Source organism: Lingula anatina, chromosome 4 (genome assembly GCF_051362555.1).
Source record: "Lingula anatina isolate TDL-2025a chromosome 4, LinAna3.0, whole genome shotgun sequence".
NCBI classification, from domain to species: domain Eukaryota; kingdom Metazoa; phylum Brachiopoda; class Lingulata; order Lingulida; family Lingulidae; genus Lingula; species Lingula anatina.
The window spans coordinates 26541164-26565939 of record NC_141770.1 but is presented as its reverse complement, the minus strand read 5'-3'; the positions used below and the strand labels follow the sequence as shown (position 1 = coordinate 26565939).

Genomic DNA, 24776 nt, shown 5'->3' with positions numbered 1-24776 from the left:
ATAAATAAATTATTAAACAAATTAATCTCAATAAAACAACTAGAAATCAAAGCTTTTGTTTTTCAACATTGTAACATTGTTTCTGCCCCATCTAACACCAATTATCAGTTTTCAAACAATTAGTAAGTAGAACAAGTCCTTACCTTGAGTAGATTATATAACTTTGTCACACAAGACACCAGAGCAGAGAGCACTACAGGATCCTGAAATTATTGATTGTATAAACTTATCTTCTTATTTTTTAAATAAATATTGTTCTATTTCTATGTCATACACTCATATTCATATAATGTTAAATATTGCTATTGTGAGACCTCGTAACATTATTTGTTGTACATATATAAATATTTATTTGTACGCTAATTCATATGTATGCCTCTTTCACTGGTATCAGGTCAAATTCTGCACAGTGTTTTGAAGGATGCCTCATCTGATTGAATATAGCACTTTAGCTTAGTTTAACTTATGGGAATCACAGAACTGATAATCTGTAGGAAAACTTTATGATTTTTTTTTTCCAAGAGTGTAACATAATTCTGTTTTTAGACAAGATTATCACTGTACTCATTACAATCCCACATCCTGCCTTTTTCTCCAAAATGACCTGGTTATTCCAAGATAAGACACCTTCTAATATAACAAGGACATAACAATGCATGTAAAAAAACTGATCCAGGTGGATTAATTAATGTCCACCCAATACCTTAATTCTCTGTATGAACTGAACAAAATGTGCCCTAGATATAAGGCCTAAGTTGGATTCTCTTTTCATCGAACTGGGAGCACCACTGCTGCTACGTTTCTGCTGCTCAGTGGTTGTGAATATCTGCAAAACTGGAACAAAAAAAAAAAAAAATTGGTTAACTTAAATTTGTATGATAAACCTTCCCTAACATTTCTCTTCGAGAACTGATGTTTCAACCAAATTTGTTAAGAGAAGTTTCCACATAAATATGAAATTGTGTTTTCATCTCATAAATGACATTCAACAGGTTTGTTTCCCCCTACTGAATTGTCACAATTGACTTTGCTAAGTCATACCTAGATATTTACCATTGGTATACCATATTAACCTGGATATTTCCCTTTAAAAAAAGAAAAAAAAGAGAAGTTAAAAAACAAGGATTCCCTATAGTTGTGTCTGATACAGTACAAAGATACTGCAGCACTTCCATGTTCAGCATTGTCAAATTGATCTATTTTCTACTCACCTGCCTCCCAGACCTCCCTGGCAGCTTTCCTGCTCTCCTTCATATTGGGCAGTTCTTTACACAGCAGGGACAGCAGACGACCAAACTAAAAAATATGACAGGAAAACATTTTAATTTATTTAATTACCTTAAATCAAGATAAGAATATTGCAAAAAGTGATTTTATTTTTAATTATCAGAATGTCAATTACCTTGGCTTTCATCAATACATATACACACAAAAAAGCACCTTTCTGATAAATCTAAAAAAAGTTTTCAAAAGCCTATTTCTGTGGAAACTCAAATCTTTTGTCAAAATAACTGGAAGGTTTCACAAAGATTTAGAAGAGAAAAGTATTTTCCAAAAACCTCAGAAAAGGATGCACTAGGAAAGACTACACTCACCTCTATATATCCACTGTTGGTGTATTACAAAGACCACACCCACCTCTATATATCCACTGTTGGTGTATTACAAGGACCACACCCACCTCTATATATATCCACTGTTGGTGTATTACAAAGACTACACCCACCTCTATATATCCACTGTTGGTGTATAACAAAGACCACACCCACCTCTATATATCCACTGTTGGTGTATTACAAAGACCACACCCACCTCTATATATCCACTGTTGGTGTTTTCCAAGTTCCCCAAATAATCCCAGTCTTTGATGTTGAGAAGGAAAGCCACACAGTGTCCCACAATATCACTGCTGGGCGACATGTCTGAAATATTTACTTATTTATTTATTTACAGACCAGGTTTCGTAAATTGACTTGCTGGTAACATATGGACACAGATAAAATTTATATTTTAGATTATTATGTTTTTGAATTAGATACTTTGGTTCTTAGTCTAGTAAATATTATGACCCAATATGTTTTTATAAAAAAGAGAATCTTACTAAAGAAATATAGTGATAAAATAATAAAATGTCTCACAAAAAATTCAAAATCTCTGCCATGATGAGAGAAAAATCTAAATAACATATACTAAATTAAATAACCAAAGTACTTAAACTTAAAGTATCCAGTACAAAAAAGTATCATCAAAGAAATACTTTCAATAAAAACCCAAAATGTCCTGCAAAATTACCAGAGTCCAGTCTTAATGAGGTGATGCAGGTCTTGGTCCTCTTCATGATGTCCTGAACCGTGGAACTCTCCAGAAAGCCGTCTGCTTGCTGGAACAGCTGGATGTCCACCTGTAGTATCTCCCAGCGAATTAATTTGGACAACTTGTAAGACAGGTCCTTCACCGAGGCATCCGACGCCAGCAGAAGATCATGTGCCGACTGAAACATCTGAATATATAAGCAGGTGTTTGTTTTACAATAAAGTTTCCTAAGTTTATGGGTTTTTAATGAACAAATTGCATTTGAAGAATAACAATATACTGCATCAACATTATGCACCTTTTCAATGATATAGTTGCCAACTTTTGATTTTGTGTCATAACTTGGGGTTGAAGTCTTAACATTACAGTGAGATATAAAAAAATTTCGCTCAAACTTCAGAATCTTTTTTTGCTCACCTTCATCTGAGTACACTGTTTAGCCTTGACTAAACATATATATCCATACACCTGGTCTAGACATGACACCAAGCTGTCAAAACCACGCTGAATATCTCTGGATACCTTCCACTGGGGAAATATAGGAATATTATATTATTGTGATATGATATACTATCACACCACCTTCAATAACTACATACCTTACTATTGTTCCTGTATTAGAATATGGTATTTTACAGTACACTGCTCTGCTTGGTCAAACACTGCATTAATGGTAGAGCATAACAGGGAGACTCTTGCCACAAGAATACAATTATTATTTAACTGAGCAAACTGCTCTATTTATATATCTATTTAAAAATAATAAAGTATGTTAATATAAGTACATTGAAGTCAAAGTTTCAGCCCGATACATAATTTGGTAACTAGGAAATATAGAGACAGGTCAAATGATCAAATTTAAAAATGAGGAAAAATATTTACCTTATCACTAAGGACCATGAGCTGCTGTCGTGTTAGTTTTCCTTGTAGTTTTACCAAAAGTTCCTTCAACTTCTTGGGTTCATATGTTATCAACACCTGGCGCTCCAGGCTGGACGTATCTGGAATAATTTAAACAAAAATTACATCTTTATAAAAATGTAACAGATTGGACAATTTGTGTGATATTTTATCAATATTCTCTTATAATATTTGGTATTAGCAATCAAACAAAAAATAATATCAAATACAAATAGAAATGCAAATAAATTATTTGAATTACATATCTCAGTAATTGCTAATATTTTCATTTATCAATTTCTTTATGTAGATAATTATTCATTTATTTATCAATATTTTCTGGGTAGAGGTAGCCATCCAACTACAGTCCTTTTCAATTCAAGAAAAAAATCTTAACATAAAAACTACAGGTAATAATAACCATTTAGCTCCGTATGAGGAGCCGGTCCAAGTTTCATTAAGTCTTGATCTTCATGCTGATAGGACCGCAGTTCTTCTACTTCTCTCTGGTCAAACTGCTGTCTCAGATCAGACTTCAACAGACCAGATGTGAAGTTTGTAGAGGCAGGCAGGCTCTGGCACAGATGACTGCAAATAAAAGGGGTCCCAATTTTGTTCTATATCAACATATACTGGAGATTTGGGATTTTGCTAAAGGGAGGGAGTTAGACACAAGGAGCATAACAATTTAGCCTTGCTTCACTGGGCAAATATTAATTAAAATAGTACCAAAAAAATTGTGCTATCATATGGAGGGAACAGGAAAGGGAACATTATTTGCCTTGCTGAATATGCTGTTTTTGGGGGAAAGAAAAAGGGATACATCTAACTATAATTACCTAATGATGGATCCCATGGATATACAATATATAAGAGCATGGAAGGCACTGACATTTTTACTTGATGCTGACATTTGATTTATATTTTCAAATAGATGGCTGTTATGTTCATTTATGTCTACTCAGTTACCAAATATTACATCACTTCTTTCGCTTCATCTAAAATTTTTGAAATGCTAACAAGACTATGACACACTTTACAGACATTATTGTCTATTACATTTGTGAGGTAATACCTGAGAAAACACTTGAGGTTAGTTTTCTTGGGAAATGAACACTTCTTGATAACTTCTGATGACATCTGAAATGTACAAAACAATGACCAATATATTCTTAGGAAATTGAATAAACATTTCTAAGTTAAACAGGAAACTTTTCCATCCATAATACCATATAATTTACCCCAAATATCAGTAGAAGATTTGTCATTTTTTCTTAAATCAAGACAAAACACAAAGATGACCCTTGGCTTTCATTATTTTTCTTATAAAATAAAATACAGTAGATTTCTAGCATGCTTGTCTAGGTCTAGAGTATGAAAACAAAGAAAGAAAATAACTGTGCCTAGTAAAATTGTCTTATTGACTACTGCATATCAAGATGAGGCAACAGAAAAATCACAAAAAAAATTTAAAATTCTCTCATAAAATATAATAAACTTGCCTCTAAAATCAACTGCAAATTACTTTCACTTTCTCCCTCCAACATATCCAGATAGGAAGACATATATAGAAGACAACATTACCTCTAAAATCAACTGCAGATTACTTTCACTTTCTCCCTCCAACATGTCCAGATAGGGAGAGAGGATGGCCTTGCCCTCCAGAACCTGTCTGATGATATTACATGTACACACTTGGAACAGAAGTGGCAAATTACTGAAATAACAATGATAATAATAGCAAAAACAACAACAACAAAACAATAACAATAATGGATTATTCCATTTAGTCCAGATACAGAGGGTTGTATTTCTACTGAACATAAGACTTTCTAAACTGTTGTGATGATTTTCTTATTCACATTGATTGATTGATTAATTAATTGATTAGTGTGATTAAGTGCACTAATAATCACTCCTAGGTATCATAATTCAAAAAACGATTCTTTATGTTTCAAGTATGGACACAAATCATTATCTTAGTAATTCACTTATTAACAAAAATATGTTGGAAACAATTGGACTCACTTTAACTTTCGTATTTCTTCTTCCACTGAAACTCTGTAATGCACTGAAAGCTCTGATTTCTGATTGTCTTCTCGGAGTAGTTCAACAATTCCCTGGGTAAAAAGAAAATCAACATTAAAGATTTCAATGGCTTTGAGAGAGAGAGCGAATGGAAAGTAAAGATTTTGATGTTTCTTTAGAAAGATTCTTAAATAAAAAAATACACACCTTAAAGTTGTTTTTCCTACATTGTTCCACTCTTTCTTGTAGCGTAGGGGCATCAGATTTGACCTCCATGTTCAGAAGAGCATTACAGGCGCTGCAGTAGCCACTTAATCGTGACCGGTCAAGTCTCAAGAAGTGTGGATTGACCACCTGTTAATAACATAATGCAACGTTTGAGTTCTTCACAAAATGAACATTCTATCCTACAGAAGTATTGGCTTACCCCCTCTGGTGGATGGAAAGGGGAGTGGTAATTACCAAATATAGGGATCACACATATGACACAATTATAACCCCATACCTTTTGTGACAGGAAATAGGAATCAGTGATAATGACCAATAAAAAACAAGATGACACAACATACGACTTTACCTTTTGTAACAATGAAGATGATTTGGTGAACATGGCATGTGCTTGTTGATAGTTCTCATGGAAGAAATGATAGCAACCCAAGTCATAACAAATCTGCAAAAGAGTTTAAAATATCACTGCAAATAAGTCTAAATAAAAAAAAAAATTTGTACGTACGAATGTTCTTGGGAACACTGACAAAGAAACTAATATTACTGACACCTACTTAGTTTAAAACAATTACAATATTTTATCATTAATTGTTATCATTATTTCTTCCACCACCATCAAATTACCTGACATATTAGTTCCTCATTTGGTATCAGTTGTCCCTTGTCCCACTGGTGTGTGATAGTCTCAGTATTTTCATGGAGACCAGCTATACTGTCAATACTGGGCATCATCAGGGACTTGGTCAAATTACTACACTTCTCCAAGATCAGAGCTGATCCTGTCAGCTGGGACTTCACCTACAGAGGTGACATCTATTTGTCATTTTGAGCTGTAAAGTGCTGCCCTCTATTGTTTGGGTGGCATACCTGATTATATCATTTTGAATGGCAAAATAACTTATCTTTTAACGAAGTTAAAATGACTGGAATTTTTTTTTCCATTTTCCTAATCAAAATATATCACCTGACACTTTCTTTAGATATAGGACCTTAAAATGTACACCTTTGTTTTTAGGATTTCATTAATGCATTATTACTTACACTTTCTAGCATGCTTTTATTAGCCCCGTTCAGTCCTAGAGTTGGATCCACTACACCTGGCCTAGATAATAACATAATTTTAAAAAATTCAATAATAAATTTATAACCAAAGTTATCTATTATAGACAGTTTTCTGTTAGACACATAATTTACCTGTCAAGTTACAATCTATCTGATGTATTTATCAGTAACTTCAAATTATATCTTAAATTGTTTTTTCTTTATTTGGTGACAGGCATTTCAATTAATAACAATTAATAACAATCAGGAAAAAAAATCAAACATGTCCCACATGAGATGTTTTCCTGTACTCACACTGGAACATTTAGAGTCTTGGTTGGTCTGCTGGGAAAGCTGTCCTTAATTGCTGTCTTAACACACCTGAAAATAAATGAATAGATTCTAATGAATGAAATAAACAAAAACACTTGTCAAACTGAACAGCAGACTGTTGCAACATGTGTTGCAAATAAATTTAAAAAATCCCAAATAATGTTCAAATTTATACTGGTTTGCTTTGAACATCTTTTCACCTGTGACTGAACTGATGCTTTTGCTATATCTAACAAGAAAAATGCTAAAAACATTAATTTATATAAAATAAAAGAATGACAATTGACTTCATATTTGAGAATAATAATTCAACAATACCCATACCATCTGTGATACAGCATAAGAGCAAAAACGGTCTCATCAGGTAACAAGGACAGGTCTCCGTCTTTCAGAGTCTCAGGGTCCAGGTCCTGGGGAAATGCTATCTTCACCAGCTCTGTCAGCAGGGCAGACATCATTGATAATGGGATACTGTAAATAAAATATCATAGCCATCACGACACTTAAAATATAGCTAATATTATTTTCAAAAATGCAAGTTACGTGTAGTATATTGTAATTCCATAAACTGAGAATCATGGGTGAAGATTTTAATTCAGTATGACCGAGGATCAACTGCACAGTTGTATTGTTATGTTATCACTTACATTAATAGTTGGATATTAAAATTGTTAATTTTTTTAAAAATCCAAAATGATTGAAGTTTCATGGCACAGTTATGTATCAATTAATTTTTCATAATAGCATTAATTGATACTATTGTTTTTCATTATATAAACAAGATTACTGTAATTCCTTTTCTCTCACAATTTGGTTGAGTATCATTTCCAGCAATGAAAGTGGCAGTAAGTATGGCAGTGGGTGTGATAGTGGGTGTGGCAGTGGGCGTGGCAATGAATTGAGGGACATGTATAAACTTTGCTGCCCATGATTAGCTGAGCACAAGAAGGGCCCATTAATCTTCAATGTAAAGCATCTATTTTTCTTTCTTTTTTCAACAATTTAGATGTTAGAAAAGCAGCCGTTCTTAGCTCTGAGTAATACTACCTTTTATCTAAAACATCTAAATCCCACTTCAGAAATGCTGCAATCTTCAGAGCTAGTAGTTTCAAGGCCTTGGTTTTCTTATTTTCTCCTGATTTTGGTTCTCCTGAAATGGAATTAGTTTCAGATCAATTCTAATTTTGATTTGGACTAATATCTATGAAGACTCCTATTTTTGCTTAGCATGATACCAAATCAACAAGTGAACCATGACTTACAAGTTAATTTGTACATTAAAAGCCCCTCTAGATAACACAATACCTTGTTTTTCATCTCCTTTCCCCTCTGTCCCGTTACTCGTCTGATCTTTGCCCACGTTAGGAACAGCCTCCGCATGCTGGAGAAACTGCAGAATTAACTGAGTCCCTGATGGATCTAAAAACAAATAATATTGTCTGTAACATGTTGTGATAAAAGTTTCTTACATGAGATCATCCTGGCATAATATTTCCTTTAATCAAATGTTTTGAACTAAATAAAAATAAATACATGAGCGTCAAGTATTGACATTTTGCAATACAACTCACTTTTACTTAGTCAATAAAGCTCCTCTATTTTTCGTGGCATTAATAACATTAAACATAAATGTGCAAGGTACATCACACTTATTAAAGTTGTTTCTGTAATTGTTACCGAATTGATAATATTGCCAACTGTGCATGACAACACAGTTAACTAGCTGATACCCGTCACATCACTGAACCATCATAATAGATTAGTATATAATTATAATTTAAAAAAAAAATTAATGGAAAAAATGGGACTGAGTGGGAATCAAATCCACTTCGCCACGTCTGGCAGTGTTACTGACAATATATGATTCCTGTCACACATGCCGAAGCTTTATGAATATTGCCGAAGCTTGAAATTGCCTTCTTAATATACTTTTAGCAGTTATAATTAAACTCAAACTATGCCCGGCCATTATCTTCCCACTACCCTAAGGTATTGCTAACACCTGCCAGTTGTCAACAGCTAGATCATTGTAGTTTGGGAGAAAAAAAATGTGAAAAGGAGATTTCGGCAGATCTATTACTATACTATATCTGTAGTACAGTACTGGTATATAGATTCAATTGATTCACCACTATCACACCAGTCATCACCTGGGTTGTCCCCCAGCAAATGTTTCTCCAAGAGGGCTTCATCCAGCAGAAATTCAAACCACGACTTTCCTGTCGATGCATGAGCTACTGCAGTGATATCTGGGGTTTCGCTTCTCTCTGTGTCTGCCATATTTCATCTCAACCGGCCTCGCGGGCACTTTCGAACTTTGTTGTGCAGGTGCTTTCCGGAAGTGACACCACTGCGCATGTCTACAAAAGCAAATCATTAAGTGCTATTTTCGCTCCATGTTCGTCGATAAATAAAACAGCTTTATTTTAGCAGCATCAATGTAAAAGTAGGAGCACAACCAATACAAAACTATGCATGTTTTTCTGCCATGATGAGAAATATACATGTAAGTAAAATTAGGTCAAGCATGCGCATATTGACCAAGCATCATGGCGACTGAGGTAGACGACATACAGGAATTTCTGTCAAATGAAGTGAGTTTTTGTGATCATAATAATCTGGATATTTGAGTGACCTGTATCATGCAGATTATTACAGTAATGACATTCTCATATATCAATTTGAACGCACAAAAACAATTGTGTGGTAAATAAGAATAGCATTTCCTGATTCGGCATTTTGGTCGCATTGAGTTTGTTGATGTTTTTATGGTGATTTTTCGTCTTAAAACAGCCTCTGCCGCTGAACTAACATATTCTTTCAACTTGTTGACCCATAGTATATCGAAATTATTTAAATCTTGTTTAAAGAAAATATCCAAATGGTAATCACAGAATATATTATTTGATTGATAATAACTGAGATGAAAATGAAAGCATTTCTTGGTTACTTTTATTAAAACTTTATTTCCCAGAAATACCTCGAGTTTTGGCAAGATTTCACAGAGCTCTGACTTGATGTATATCTAACACAGTGGTTTTGGCAAACGAGTAAAGAAGTAGGTACTGGTAATCATACTCCTGTAGTTTTGCAAACGTATTAAATTAACATATTAGTTGATGCTAAATGTTAGAATCTCCTTTTGATTCCAGTACAAGACCTGTAGTGTTTGTGGAGGTTTCTATGGGACTAGTTTTGGTCAACCTGTTTGCAGCACCTGTCACTTGTTTCTGTTCCCTGATGACATCAACAACCCTGAGGATATCTCATATCTAGAGGTGAGTCACAGTTTTCATATTTCATGTTTTAAGCTGCTGAGATACACCTGTTATCTTAAACATCAGCATACAATGTAAAAACATGTTTTTTTTTTAATCAGGAATGAAACACTGGCTGCATCAAAGAGTAAGATATCGTATTTATTTTCAGTGGAGCTTTTGTATTCTATTAACCATTTTTTTATGATTCCTTGAATGATAATTTCTTTGCTGCCTTGAGAGAAATTGTCTTTGCTTTATAAGTTATGCTAAATATCTTAAAGATTATAATCAGTAATGTTTATTGATTTATATAGATGACTTGGTTATTAGATTTACATCACTGATTCATTGTGTTTCAGTAAAAAACAATGTGATGTTAAAGGATTTCATTCTTTACACACATAGTTTTCAATGATCTTTGAAGTGAGCATGGATATCCTTCATATTTGCAGAAAACAGATTCAGGAGACTCTGGGAATGAAGAACCAGACGATGCAACAGCCTTTTTCCAAACAGATGGCAGCTGTGCTGAGGCCCCTGCGGGGGCAGAGAGGCCTTCCAGAAGGGGCATCTCTACCCCAGCCCCCACAAAGCCTGATAAACTGGCGGAAAGGATCGCCAACTTGACCATGCCCAGAGAGTTTGACAAAGAGAAGATTCCTGAGGGCTTGGTTGATGCCTTACCAACAGAGGGTTAGAACATTTAACACCACCAATAATAATAATATGCCTTATATTAGTACCATGTTGCATAGCCTGAGAATATGGTCAGAGAGGAATTATAGCAGTTTGTAATATCAGCCAAGAATTTGACATCATTGGAGTATACTACTCTTCAGTACAGCAGTTATAATCAGAAAAAAAAATCTAGTGAAATAAATAAATCGTATTTCAGTGCTCCTAGTTGTATTTAACTACCTGGATGACATCTCTCGCTGGAGTGCGGGCAATGTGTGCAATAGATGGCAGCAGATTATGGAGGATGAGACCACAGACGAGGAGTGGCAGCACTTTATACGCCTGCGATGGCCGCTGTTTGACCCCAAATACAAAGTCAGGTGCTGGAGGACCATTTATACGAAACTGTACGTATGTTTATACTAGTATGTGTTATTTATTTATTTATTCATTTATTTTATTTTCTTCAAACTTGGCAACTTGCGTCAAAAACTGTCACTTATATGGTCATGTCTGTGTCGTCAAAATGTGTTAAGGAAATTTTGACAAGAAATGACACTTGATGGCACTAGTTTAACAGGTTATATTTTCTGAAATGTAATCAAAATCTGAGAAGCATGAGACTAAGATTCAGTATGCTTGGCTGAGTAGAGCCTCTTTCTTAGGTTATGAAAACAAAGTTTTGGGTCAGCAGTTCTTTTGTTGTTAACCTGTGATATTTATAATGTTAGGATAATTGTGGTCAACATTATATTTAAACAAATGATTTTTCTCTGAGTAGTCTATTAATAAGGTCAGTCTTGCAGACTTGTTCTGTCAATTGTACAACTATTTTTGTACTGTTAATGAGGCCAGTCGTGCTGTACAGCAAGTGTTTGTTATTTCAGAGTAGAAAGTGCACCTTGCAGGCTATGCCTAAACAGAATGATGTTACAAGTAAGTATCCCCAGGTAACTGGTCCACAGATTTGGATTAATTAATGGTGATCACTTTCACTTTCACTTTCAGTATCAATATAACACTAAGCAGGTAGAGGTAGATTTGTGAGGCTTCTGTCATATGTTTTGAAACTGCTGGAAATGCTTCAATAATGTCTTCTTTCTTCTCATTTACCTTAATACTTTTATTTATTTATTTATTTGCAAGAATATCTCAGTGAATAAATTTTCACATTTGCTTGCAAATATATATTGAGTGTTAAAGATATCATATAACAGTTTATGTCAGCCATTCCCCCAGATTAGATTTTAACTTATGTTGTGAAACAATGCTACTTTGCAATGCATTATCATGGAAAACTGCAAATTATTGTCTCAGTGTTAGATTTTCAGCCAGCAGTTCTGTAGCCTAATAATATGAAATCCCATCTGAATATATTTAACAATTTCCAGAGTACACCTCCAATAGAAGAAAACTCATGGCGACATCGGAGGTTACGGAGTGAGCTAAAAACTTTACAGACAGACCCCCCTGAAGGTATCCAGGCGACCCCGCTGGACAAATACTGCTGTCACTGGCAGGCGTCTATCACGGGTCCTGCAGGGAGTCCGTATGAAGGTGGAATATTTTACCTGTACCTGCAGATTCCACACAGGTGAGACACACACACCCTGGATATCAGATTAGAAATATTAGAATTAATAAAGAAATAGCTTAATGAGCCAAGCAGTTTGAATAATTGCCTCTTATTTTGTGTCATTTTATTTGTCTATAATTAGTGTTTGTAAACTAAAATAACTTTGGTTTAAACTGAGAATTACTTATAGCAAACCATCAAGTTTTCTGCTGGTCTACAAGACTCATTTGTTTCTTGTCATTACTGCCTTAACTATTTTCCTCAGTCTGTGACAGAATGTCAGAAAGTGTACCAGGTCAGACTTACAAGCTGAGAAGTAATGTCAAGTGCAAATAAAAACGTTCTATTTGCATCTTTCCAGCTATCCCATGAGGCCCCCCGTTGTGCGATTCATCACAAAAATCTTCCATCCCAACATTAGTCGCCATGGAGACATTGGACTCGATTCCATTCATCACAACTGGAGTTTAGCATTAACGATATCAAAAGTGTTAATCAGCATTCAGTCACTGTTAACAGACCCCTACTGTCACGTCTGCATGGAGCCAGTGATTGGGGAACTTTATTCGAGTAATAAAGTGGAATTTGAGCGAGTTGCGAGACTTTGGTCATGGAAATATGCCATGCATGACTTTCTGTTGCCATTTGATATCAATTTAAATGGCATCTGAGAAGAAAATATTTGTTTATTGTTTTTAAAGTATTGTGAGAAAAGCTATTGTATGTGGTAGAATTTGCCAGGGAATATTTGTGAATTATTGGTCTGGACAATGGGGATTGTGACATTGAGATTTTACACAGATGGAAACTGGCATAAAACAAATATTTGATTTTTGCTCAAAGGATAAAATCAATTATGAATAAAATATGGCTTTTTAAACTCATTCTCTGTATGCTTGTGGCAGATGTGCTGCAGCGGAATTAAATATTTTAAAATTTCAAAAAAGAAAAATTACATCTTTTATGGAGGATCTGATAGAAGTCAATCACAGAAAAAGTGAGAATTTTTGGACTAAAAATCGTAACTACACCTTGAGTTACTTAGTTAAGTAGAAACAACAAATAATTGAAATTTTAAGATTTGGTTTTATTCAACGTCAATATCACAATAGCTTTAAAACCACCCACCTCCTCAAAAAATATATTACAATTGGCATTTTATGATGTAGATTTACTGTTGGCTTAACAGACGTAGAGAGCCTCAATAAATAAATGGAACCCCTGTAATGATAAGACAATGTTCGATGTGAAAAGGCCTTTCCTGCTTCATTAAAATGAAAAGATGGATGAAAATCAGTCAGACTTATCTAGCCTTCAGTTAAAACAGTTTGAAATGCACCCACATGTATAATATTAACTAACATGGTTAACTTGGCCATTTTAATGAAATTGTGTAAATTATAGCTCCATGGCGTGAATAATATACGACACCAGCATCTCGGAGACACCCCGAGTGCCAGAGTTCACTGGAAATAACAGAGGCATACTGGTAACAGAGGTGGAGTTCCCACTGACCTCTGATCCTCAGGGTTATCAGAGGTAGAAAAAGTCTTTGTCTTTATTTACTCTTACAATAATTTACTATCATAAATGAAAATTATCAAACACGCAAAGGCCTTCATCAGACTGATGTGAGTAAGCTAACGATGAGAAAATATTTCAGCTTGTGTTTGATAATATTCATGATTCAACTACCAAGCTAATGAACATTTTTGCTCAATAATTTACCATATTTATACAATTGCCATGTGCTATATACAAAATAATATAACATGGTTTACATGATGCAAACACCTATAAAAACTGTTCTGCCAAGTTTGTGGACAAACAGATGAATAAATATTGATTCAGATGACATCTCATATCTGAAAAACATGAGCTAATACCATTTAACACAGTAGGTGAGGGCACCCTTAGCTTCATATGTCACTGGTAACAACCTGCTAATTTAAACTTCCTCCCCCTCCCCAACTCAATGTGAAAAGTCACAAAATTTTAAAGGTATTTTCAGAATGCTTCTACCATTTACAGTGCATTCAGACGACTAATAGAAAACCACAGACAAGAACATATTAGTGGGAAGTTTTAGAGCACTCTATACTAAATTCAGTGTTTCAGACTAAGTGGTATTAGCAGTAACTTTCTAGTAATCTGTGAACTTCAGAGTGGATACACTATAACGGACCAGACTTGGCTCTAAGAACTATTTAAACTGATTGTGTATTTGACACCTTATCAATATAATTTAAAAGTCATCCTCCCAATATTTCAAAATTCATTTTGGTGTTAAAATGGCATACTTGTATTAAAAATCCATAAGATAGAGCTGGAGCAAATTCTTTTGTTTATTGATAAGCAATATATTAAGTAATCTATTGTGGCTGAATTTTAACTTTCTAATCTTCTTTGTCTGTAAACAGATCATCTTATCAATATGTCATAACTGAAAAGTATAATTCACCATTGTAATGAAAGGCATTTAAAAGTTTTAATTGTTCTTCAAGGCCACCAAGTTGATCACAAAAATTGCCTTTCTTTGATAAAATACAGATACTTATTGGCAATGATATATCAGCAGGTCCTAGAGAACAAAATGACCACTAATAAAGTATTGCTAATAATTAAATCAGAAAGACAGAATGATATGGAATTTTTGTCAATCTGTTTATATACTGAAAGATGTGTGATCTTCTTTTAGAAATGAACCAGCTGGTTGTTCTCAAACACTGAAAATTTAATGCAGACTGAAGTGAAAATGGTTGAATTCATTTGTTTGTTCAATAAGCTTGTTCGATCTGGTTAACGCCATTGGCAAGAGAAAGTGGCTGTAAAGGGACATATATATATACTAAGGTTAATTTTTCATTGGGAACTCCAGAATAATGATAATTGGACAATACTGATTAAGCTATCACTGATTTTTTTTTTCTAAAACAGTTACACCCATGCCATGCCATTCTAAAAATTTTCTACCTAAAAATCAACCTTATAAGAATTTTATACTACATAAAACAACTTCAATAAATTAATAAATATTTTGAATAATACTTTTCACTTTACAGCTTTGACGGTTTGACTAATGAGATTCATCTAATTAAATTGTAGTATAGAAATTATACATAAAATTCTCCTGCCATCCTATTGTGTATGTGTGTCTGTCTGTCTGTCAAACAATACATGTTGATGCATACATTTCAATAAATACTATTTCACTAATTTAATTATTTTAATAAGTATCATTTGAATACATTTATTAAAATAACACTGGCCTTAATAGAAAATACTGAGCCTTACTTCATGGTGTACGTCTCAAGTATGGGTGACCACAAGATGACCACGTCAATGTGTCTTCTTCCCCCCCCTCCCCTCCAACAAAATGCACAGTAATTTTCATGCAGAATTACATTGCACCTTTATGCAGCATTAATTTTCAATGCCTATTTACCCAGTTATCTGATAATGATAGCAGGGATAACATGACATGGTTCTTAGAGACCATTCTAAGAGGCTATCATACTAATTTTGGATCGAACTATCTCCAAGTGGATTCTGGCTTAATTGCAATTAACTTAAGCAGCTTAGATGTCTGTCACGCTTACTGAAGCTGATAGGGGGTAATTAACTATCGTTTAGCAGCTTTAGCAGGCATGCCAGACATCTAAACCCCATAACCTGAAAGCAATTTAGCGAGAAACCTCATGGAGATGGACCGATCTGTTAAATCGATCTATGGATGGGAACCCAGTCTTTAAATTATCTGGACCAAATGGATAAGAATGGGCCTTATGATATGTCTTGTCCTGCTCCCCCCCCCCCCCCCCCCCCCCCCCCCCCCCCCCCTCCTCTGATTATCCTGTATTTCCTGAAGAGATGTACAATACTAATTGATATGATTTAAATGGAGGTACATGATATGCAGCATTAGTTCACAGTAACCTATTCACACTGATGTGTAATATATAGATGACATGTGTCAGTCTAGCAATTAAATGCACTCAACATTAAAACATTCATTTAAAACAGGCAGGTGTAAACTAGATTCAACATGGAGCATGGTAAAAATAAGAGAAGTGCATATATTTCCCAATTTGTCTATGACATTATGACGATCAAACTACTGTTGGAAAATAAGGCAACATGTAATATGACTCATTTTTCCATAACATTTTTTAACTCCTGGATTATACGGAAGACTGAACATTCTTAAAATTCTTTCAAAAATGAGTCTTTCTCTTCATTTTGAAAAGATAAATAAACAAAACAATCTACTGTGCTTCCAGTTCAAAACATTAAAAACTCCATCAAAAATATGGTACCGTAATCTTCTGGTATAAACAAACAGCTTATTCCATGTAAGTAACAGTGACTTTGGCCAATGGCAAGACAACGCTAAAAGTGACAACTTAACATAATATTCACAGTGCAATTTATATGACTGCTTTCAATTTCTACATACATTTACCACAACATTATCTGAACTGGTTCTATCCAGTCTTCTAACTGTGTTGCTATCACCCTGTGCATGCTGGGTATTTTCTGATCGCTCAAAACGGATTTCACTCAAAACGGAAACCAGCGTTAAATGTGCACCCTGAGATTCAAAGATTACTTGCAGCTAACCTCCGTAATACAAGATGTTGATATGTTGAGGTGAGTTCCCTGTGATCTTTGAAATTCAGGGTGTGATAAAACAGGACAGGGCCCCACTCAAAAGCATCGCGTATTGCGAATAGCAATATCAAATGGAGGCTACAATCGAATGTATTATATGGGGTAAGTATGGGTGAGTTATGGAATCAAGACACTTGCGCTCGGTCACAATGCTTGAGTTACGGGGCCCCAGATTTGCTGATAAATTGAGGTCAGTTTTGACTGACCTGTGAAACACAGGGTGGTCAACCACATTGAGCAATTATATTATAACACAAGGTGTGTTTCTGGCTGTCTACTTAATGCACACTTCATATCATAAATTAATAAGGCTGTAATATAACCAGCATTTTTGCAATTATACAGTGCAGTTTCACTGCAGTAAATGATTCAATGAAGATATAATAAATGACTTCTAGAGCATGTAAATGGGACACCAAGCTCTGGGCAACAGCTGAAGTGCTTATCTACCTTTTAGCAATTGTAATTTTAATGTAGTGCTAAAATCTTTTAAATGAAATAAAATATAACAAAACTGACTTGTACTTTTGAGCTGATTCACAATAGTTCTCTTTAAAAGTTAGGTGTCAGATTTTAAGAGAAGGGTGCAATTTCAGTCCTTGCCACTGGTGCTATTTTGATAAATTTATGGTCTGACGAGTGAAGGTTACAGCTTCATAAATTTATATGTTTGAATAATACATCATGTACAAACAATGAAAAAATACATCCTCTACACAGCAACTTGGTTCAAGTGTGTCTTGGTTAGAATTCAGTATGCACAGCTTGATGTTTCTCACCCCAGGCACTAAGTTTGCTTTCCCATATAACATCAGTAAAACTACTAACCTGAACCCAAACCTTTTTTTGAGCAGAACTACAGATTACGGTCAAGCAACAACCATTACCACATACATTATGCATTTTTCAATCATCTTAAAACAGTTTAGCCACTGGCAAATAATAATAATAATAATAATAATAATAATAAATAGAAAATTTAATTAACTTTTAAACATATTTAATATAACTAAGCATTGAGCTACCCTAGGTTTTATTCAAATGAGATCACATTTAGGGATGAGACCAGTCCTCACCGAAAAAGTAGGAAAATTGGCCGGGGTCCAGGGTACACAATTCACAAGAATGACCCAAATGACACTGAAGAAGTCCGAATTCCGACAAAGGTCGGAAAAGTCTCATCAGTGGCATTAAGATTTTGTATTCACCTCCCCTCTCAAAACCCAACTGGCCTTTTTCCATTTATTTATCTACTTATTTATTTTTGTACCTAGTTGCTCTTATCTTGGAGATTACGGAGGCAACTGTTTACTTCTTGTTGCGTAGCCATTGGAAAGTTCTGGGGAGGATGATGATGGGATGGTGATTTTCACATAGCCGTCTGGATCGGCTGAATCATCCTCGATGAGAACCAAGTCCTCGCCCGTCTCCTGCTCGTCTACTGTCTTCTTAAGTTCATTTCTTGCTTTACGGACCACAAAGAACATGAGGAGGACAGTGAACACTAACTGAAATGAGATGAAATTCTGGTTAAAAATCTGAAAATTACCTTAAGTTTACAAAATTTTCTTTTTTGTAAAAAATGCATAAAACACGTCATTTTTCTTTTAATTTTGTTCTGTGTTAATGTATCTTCATTACTGATATAAGTGCACATACTATGTCATTTTTGTATCATAATATTCATACAACTTTTAGGGCATACCCCTTGTAGGGAATGTTCTAGAACCAATTATAGGTGGCAGTTTATTCAACTAAAAGCAAAACAGCATTTTTAAAGTTTTTCTTATTTTCAGAGTGAAAAAAAATAACTTTTTCTTGTGACTCTACTGTAAATGTTGCAAATGACATGCTAGAATTTTTGCATTAAGTCAATGGTTTTGGATGAGAGGATATCAGAAGACTTAGTGCTTACTGTTGCATAGTTGACAGCAGCAATTTAAGGCAATAAATGTCCTATCTAAATGTGCCTGGATGTAAATTTATCTTCTGGTTTGGTAACTATTCAAATAATTTGAACATTGAATTGATTCCAATATTTCTCTTTTTTCAAGATTAATCATTGTACCTATTCAATTTTTAAAAGAAACTTTTCCAAGTATCCAGTCAAGTTTTACAACACGTACAAACACTCAGTGTTTTGCATGAAAACAGCACAATCCAATTTGGTTCAAATATCATGTGCAATTACCGTAATTTGAGTTAAAATTAATGTTTCATTCCATGTCACTGTACTATGAAGTAGGACATACACACATCATAAATTTTTCAATCTATAACTTTCAGCAAGCACTGCAAATATCAAATGCACTGTATTTACTCAGAATAAAGACGTGATTTCTGTTGTGCTGATATCCAAATCAAATATTTATTTTCTACCTTGATTCAAGTGTAATATCCAAGAAAAGTCAGTAAAAATGTCAGCACCTCTAAGATATTGAAGAGTATCATGTGGTTACAATAACACTGTAGCTTGAGGGAAATGTTCCCATTTGACAGAGTATATTTCATTTCAGATATTTCCCAGAGGCATCGTTAGCTAAACGTGACACTGAAGATAGTCAAAGCCTGCAACTCAGGTGAAACAGGGACACTTGATGATCATGACAAATCATAGCTGACAAAGTCAGGCTCAAAAATCCACAATTTCACTTCAAACGTTATGAATTATGCGAACTAGTTCCAAAAAAAAGAACTTTCCTCGGAGAATGGCCTCAAACAGCTATTTGCTTGCTGTATTCCTTATTATTTATATTTTCCTGGTTTCTGATTGCAAATAACCCCCATCTCAAGACCAATATTATACAAAATATTTAAGTGAGGTATTTACTAGTAGTTGTGCAATTAGTATTCTAATCTATTCTATACGGCACCAATGAAACAAGGTATTAAACTGATATATTATTTACTAATTTCTAAAATAATGATTTAAAATTTTAGAGCAAGATTGTTGGCTAGAAATTAAATTCAAAATGATACAAAAGTTTTGCATTTGAAATTGAGTTATTTATAATGAACTTTCATATTAAGTGATTAAAGTTTGACTACAAGGTCATGAAGGATCAGCAAACATTACAACTCTAAGGGTGCATTCCAAGAGATTTAGATCGATCCAGAGATTAAGATTTAGATTGACTTAACTCTCTGGGGGTTCACGCTAAATTGCAGTCAGCCGAGCGGGCACCATAGTTAATTACCCCCTTACAGCTTTTAGTAGGCGGGACAGACGCTCAAGCCGGCTAAGCTGACAGTAATCTAGTGAGACTCCCCACAGGGACAGATTGATCTAAATTCTATGGGAATGGGGTCTTACTGTCATCCAAGGTTCAACAGACTTGACAATGGTAACTTTTACTGAAAGCTTCCAAAGTAAGTAATAAACACTGGTCTTTTCAAATAAACAATAAATTGCACAAATTAATATGTCTTCAAACTGATGGACAACTGATGTTTTTAGTCTAATGTCATAGTTGTCATGGAATTTACATATAATGGTATATAAATAAATATCATTTGACAAAAAAAAAAGCATCACAATGCTGTAAAAAAAAGGTTACCAAAAAAATAATCCACTATGCCAATCCTCATTTCCTATTGATCGCCTTTTCAGTATACCTCAGGTAAACCCATTATCTTTTGCCACAAACACCCTCTCACCTGAGTAATAAAAACAATCCATCCTGTTGTCTGGTTAGAGTCATCTGAGAGTACATCCTCCATAGACCTGAGAGTGGAGCCAATGTAAGCATTGAGGATCTGTGTGGGAAGAAGACCCAGGGTGGATGCACACAGGTATTTGACAGCACTCATCTGGGTTATCTGACACACAAAGAAATGTCATCTATATATATTTATTCACAGAATTGGGATCCATTTGTAAACCCATTTTTGAGTTTAAAATCTTTAAGGGTTATTCTCAGAATGGAGACTGAGATCATGGTGAATGTTACTTGTGATGATAAAAATAATAAAATTAATGTAAAACTGATTTAGATAATGCAACTTTCTGAAGGGTTTTGGATGGGGTAGACAGCACCCTGGTGATAAAGGAACATTGCTTAAATTTACAGATTTTTTTTATAAACAGTTGTAGAAAGATATCTCACACATTACATGCTTATATAGTATTAGACCAACTTAAAAAGAACTTTCTTTATAGAAATCAAACCCAGATTGTATACATACTGCAAACAGCCCGTTCTGTAATCCAAATGGAATTGGTGTCAGCCTTGCAAGGGCCACAACTTTAAACCCTTGCTTTCCTTCGATGACCTTCACCACCGCCATTAAGTTCTCGTTTTGTAGCCTAGTGCTAACACAGTCATAAAAGAAATGTTTTACAACAAAATGTGATATCGTGACTCCAATTAACACACATAATATAACAGTGAAGGTGCCAAATATACAGCCATAGAGGTATCCGCATGATATGTTTAACAGAACATAACCCCAAGTCATTGGGAAAGACACAACAGTGAAAAGGACTAGATAAATCAGGCAGCCTTGCCAGACGTCAAGTTCTCCTAGCCAAATTAAGAGAATCTTTATGTATTCCCTGCACAGTATTAGCATAAACAGTACAACAGCTATGACCACAACCGTTGATAAAGAAAATTGCAAACAGTTTGAGCGTTTTGAAGGCGTCTCAACTGTAGCTGTGGTTTCATTTGACACTATCCCAGCGTCTGTTGGTACAAACGCTTTCTCCTGGGCCTCGGCCGATGGCGATGGAAGTTCTAAGTTGACGAGGACCTCATCAAATTTTGAGGACTGCCCCAACACGGGTAACAAACCCCCGGCGGCCTGCGCTGGCAACTTTCGAAGATTATCCATGGAAACCACTCGATGAAACATCGCTGATCTATTCTACACCATCCTCGGAGTTGTTCGTGAGTAAAACGATGATCCGCATAATGATCGCGGTTGTTCTATGTGGCAACTAAGCGAGAAGATAATGCCTCGTTTGTTGCTCACGTTCAGCTTTGGCTGCTTGACCTAGATTTGTTGATAAGTGTCGCTTGCATCAAATACAATGCGCATTTTATAAAGCTGTAAGCGGCGTTAATCACATGCATTGAAAGTGGGACTCTACTTGTCAAGTCTATCTAAATGTAGTTTATGGACGTGGTAACCAACTCGTTTTGATGAACGAGAAAGATTTTGCGCCGCTTACGGCGGCATGTGTCCGGGCATTGAATGACAAACTCTACGAGAAAAGAAAAGGAGCTGCCCTTGAAATCGAAAGGTAAACTGAAGCCGGTTGGATTAAGACGGTCAACTTGCAGACTTCCTTCTTCTGCAAGAAACAAGACTCTGAAATAGACAAGAGTCAGGAACCAAGTTGCAACTTGTGCTAGGATTAAGCTAGGGTGTTTGAGAGTCTTTTTGAAAATATTTCTTTAAATAATGCGCATTGTATTTCCTAAATCAGTACTAATAATTATATATTTCTTCCCGGAAATCTGGTATATTGATGACATACCCAGTACTGTATATAACTACGGTACAAGAAGAAGATACAATGAAATCCCACAATTAAAAACACAATTAAATAAAATAAGTCTGGAGTATCAAGATCTCTTAAAGAAGAGGGAGTAAGTGGTTATATTTTGCAGGGGGGGGGGGGTGGTCTTTGTGCCATACCAGCACACCACCCATATAAATCAGTAAGCTGGTACCAGGTGGGGGGGGGGGGGGGGGGGGTAAACTGGGTTTAAGTCGTTTAGTGGTAATCTGCCTCAAGCCAGGTGCTGATAATGTATGGCACAATGCTTTTAAAACACGGAAGATTTATAAGTTCATTTTGACACCTCATTATTCTCTCCTTGACATTGTGAAGACATAATCCAATAAAATGTTTTGAAATGGGATTATGAAAAATAAATACTAAGTACTGGTACTAACCTTAGGTCAATGCTTCACCTTGATTGATTTATCTTAAATACTTAAATATAGGTAACATTTACAGAATGGGGATGATGATCTTTAGCAATGGATTTTTGTATTATTTGACATTTATCCATCCTGTCAATCTTTAACATCATTAATGTTAATTGACTGATTATTTATTCATTCATTTATTCGGACAGGTGTTAGAATCTTTTGCAGTGAAAATGACCATTACAAGAGCTGATCGTTCATGATTGATATATATTTTACATCTAGAATGATTGTATTTAATTCACCAGTTTTTATCAATAATTTAAAAATTGATTTTCATTTTTCCTTTTTAATTTCATTTTTTAAGACAAGTGAGAGAATATGTTGCTACTAACAACAGAGAGGAGATCACCCGGGTGCTGCAGGTGTTGGGGGGCAAAGACTTCTCTACCTCGCAGAACCCCAATGGAAGGAAAGGAGGCTTGATTGGCATGGCTGCCACTGCCATCGCACTGGGGAAGGTTTGTGAATTTCTCTCTTTCTTTTTCTGAATACTTTTGTTCAAGTACTATAACTACGTGAAAAAAATTGTGTTAAATTTGCTAACAGAGGGCAAATTTAGCTTTGGAAACTTTTTTGATCATACTAAATTTTAAAAAATATATATATTCTAGGAATATTGTGTTATGTAATAGAACATTCATTTTCTGCATATGTCTCTATTAACCCCATAGAGCCCGTCACCGCATATGTGCGGTTCAATTATCACTTACCCCAAAAGCCCAGAACCGCATATGTGCGTATCTTGTAAAGATCGGCTTCTGTACTCTTTTGTATTGTGAGTCATGAAATGATATATAGTTTAACATCCGGGTATGTTTCTTGTCTCTTATTGCCACCATTTTTAAAGACGATAGAAATATATATGAGCGAGAAAACGGCAATTTTCTAGACTTAGTTGGAGAAAGTAAAATCAAGATGGCGGCTCCTCGCTACGGTATGGAACTACTAATGGTTACTGTTATTGAAATGATTGAAAACTCGGACTATGATGAGAAGTTTTCGTGTGACAGTGACATAGACAGTGACGATGATATTCCTTTATTTATGATATAAAGGACGATGGAAAAATAAATAAGCGAGAAATCGGCGATTTTCTAGACTTAGCTGGAGAAATTAAAATCAAAATGGCGACTCCTCACTACGGAAGGGGCCTGCGAATAGACACTTATTGAAATGATTAAAAACTATGACACTGATAAGGTGATTTCGAGTGACAGTGATATAGACAGTGGCTATGATATTCCTTTATTTTTGATATAAGTTTAACAGATGTTTTTGTCATAGATGGTGTTGAAATTTGACTTCTACTCAGCTCTGGCCACGATGTTCAGGTGAGCTGAAAAGTTGGCTCAAGTATACCTGATAGCAAAACGAGCATAACTTGAAAACTATTGGAGGTAACTTGCTGAAATTTCCTGGATTGAAAGTTACTATAATTGACATCATTTCTGTGAATTTTCAGCCAAATGTATGGAGAAATAAAAAAATAAAGTGCATAAGATAAATCAACTTTGTTTTATTTCACCCATTACCAAATAAAAATGTAGTTTTTAACCGGCCATAACTCTTGATACTGCATGTTGAATTTAAATGTGATTCTATTTTCATTTAGCTTGAAATATTGGCTTTTTAAAAATGTATACTTTATATAGGTAATAAAGGCAAACAAATAAATTATGGCCAATTTACTGAGGTGACCCGGCTTTTCAAGGCTAGGTCACAGAATTAATTGGGCACAGCAGAACTTTATGGGTCAGCATTAACCGGATCCTATGGGGTTAATGTTTCATTCAAGATAGTCAACA

General features: G+C 34.9%; 4 protein-coding genes across 8 annotated transcripts in view; 2 read left to right on the top strand and 2 right to left on the bottom strand.

The window, feature by feature from the left end:
- LOC106156943 (integrator complex subunit 8-like) overlaps positions 1 to 9166 on the bottom strand; it is a 40845-nt gene extending 31679 nt beyond the window's left edge. For all 3 annotated transcript variants that reach the window (XM_087011240.1, XM_087011241.1, XM_087011242.1), the window contains exons 1-20: positions 8994 to 9166; positions 8149 to 8262; positions 7891 to 7993; positions 7168 to 7314; positions 6826 to 6891; positions 6511 to 6571; positions 6094 to 6267; positions 5819 to 5911; positions 5449 to 5595; positions 5242 to 5333; positions 4798 to 4930; positions 4289 to 4353; positions 3635 to 3801; positions 3196 to 3314; positions 2731 to 2841; positions 2293 to 2500; positions 1813 to 1922; positions 1212 to 1296; positions 704 to 834; positions 144 to 203 (exon numbers count right to left, since the gene is read on the bottom strand). In XM_087011240.1, the coding sequence (XP_086867366.1) occupies positions 144 to 203; positions 704 to 834; positions 1212 to 1296; positions 1813 to 1922; positions 2293 to 2500; positions 2731 to 2841; positions 3196 to 3314; positions 3635 to 3801; positions 4289 to 4353; positions 4798 to 4930; positions 5242 to 5333; positions 5449 to 5595; positions 5819 to 5911; positions 6094 to 6267; positions 6511 to 6571; positions 6826 to 6891; positions 7168 to 7314; positions 7891 to 7993; positions 8149 to 8262; positions 8994 to 9123 (2316 nt within the window). In that variant the 5' untranslated portion in view covers positions 9124 to 9166. The remainder of the gene's footprint in view (positions 1 to 143; positions 204 to 703; positions 835 to 1211; positions 1297 to 1812; positions 1923 to 2292; positions 2501 to 2730; positions 2842 to 3195; positions 3315 to 3634; positions 3802 to 4288; positions 4354 to 4797; positions 4931 to 5241; positions 5334 to 5448; positions 5596 to 5818; positions 5912 to 6093; positions 6268 to 6510; positions 6572 to 6825; positions 6892 to 7167; positions 7315 to 7890; positions 7994 to 8148; positions 8263 to 8993) is intronic.
- Positions 9167 to 9270: 104 nt separating this feature from the next.
- Positions 9271 to 13241, top strand: LOC106152416 (uncharacterized). Its single transcript, XM_013525975.2, has 7 exons — positions 9271 to 9437; positions 9996 to 10121; positions 10556 to 10796; positions 10999 to 11188; positions 11669 to 11717; positions 12173 to 12375; positions 12719 to 13241. Exons 1-7 carry the CDS (start codon positions 9393 to 9395, stop codon positions 13026 to 13028), a joined length of 1164 nt encoding a protein of 387 aa, XP_013381429.1. The 5' UTR covers positions 9271 to 9392; the 3' UTR covers positions 13029 to 13241.
- A 3174-nt stretch (positions 13242 to 16415) lies between these two features.
- Positions 16416 to 21882, bottom strand: LOC106152417 (transmembrane protein 64). The gene is made up of 3 exons (XM_013525977.2): positions 21214 to 21882; positions 20686 to 20847; positions 16416 to 18536 (listed from the first exon to the last, which is right to left on the bottom strand). Exons 1-3 carry the CDS (start codon positions 21880 to 21882, stop codon positions 18321 to 18323), a joined length of 1047 nt encoding a protein of 348 aa, XP_013381431.1. The 3' UTR covers positions 16416 to 18320.
- Positions 20683 to 24776, top strand: part of LOC106152413 (protein VAC14 homolog) — a 24399-nt gene continuing 20305 nt past the window's right edge. For 2 of the 3 annotated variants that reach the window (XM_087011254.1, XM_087011253.1), the window contains exons 1-2: positions 22110 to 22273; positions 23276 to 23429. In XM_087011254.1, the coding sequence (XP_086867380.1) occupies positions 22173 to 22273; positions 23276 to 23429 (255 nt within the window). In that variant the 5' untranslated portion in view covers positions 22110 to 22172. Of the gene's footprint in view, positions 20821 to 22109; positions 22274 to 23275; positions 23430 to 24776 lie in introns of those variants that run through there. The other variant, XM_087011255.1, reaches the window with a different exon arrangement.

What these genes read in the sequence shown, in the direction of transcription:
- LOC106152416 (XM_013525975.2), top strand. Translation starts at nt 9,393, where the DNA reads ATGGCGACTGAGGTAGACGACATACAGGAATTTCTGTCAAATGAA. An exon ending in AGGACCATTTATACGAAACT is followed by an intron (nt 11,189 to 11,668) that starts GTACGTATGTTT and finishes TTGTTATTTCAG; the next exon opens with AGTAGAAAGTGCACCTTGCA. An exon ending in TAAACAGAATGATGTTACAA is followed by an intron (nt 11,718 to 12,172) that starts GTAAGTATCCCC and finishes AACAATTTCCAG; the next exon opens with AGTACACCTCCAATAGAAGA.
- LOC106152417 (XM_013525977.2), bottom strand. Translation starts at nt 21,882, where the DNA reads ATGTTTCATCGAGTGGTTTCCATGGATAATCTTCGAAAGTTGCCAGCG. An exon ending in TACAGAACGGGCTGTTTGCA is followed by an intron (nt 20,848 to 21,213) that starts GTATGTATACAA and finishes TTTGTGTGTCAG; the next exon opens with ATAACCCAGATGAGTGCTGT. An exon ending in GGATTGTTTTTATTACTCAG is followed by an intron (nt 18,537 to 20,685) that starts GTGAGAGGGTGT and finishes ATCTCATTTCAG; the next exon opens with TTAGTGTTCACTGTCCTCCT.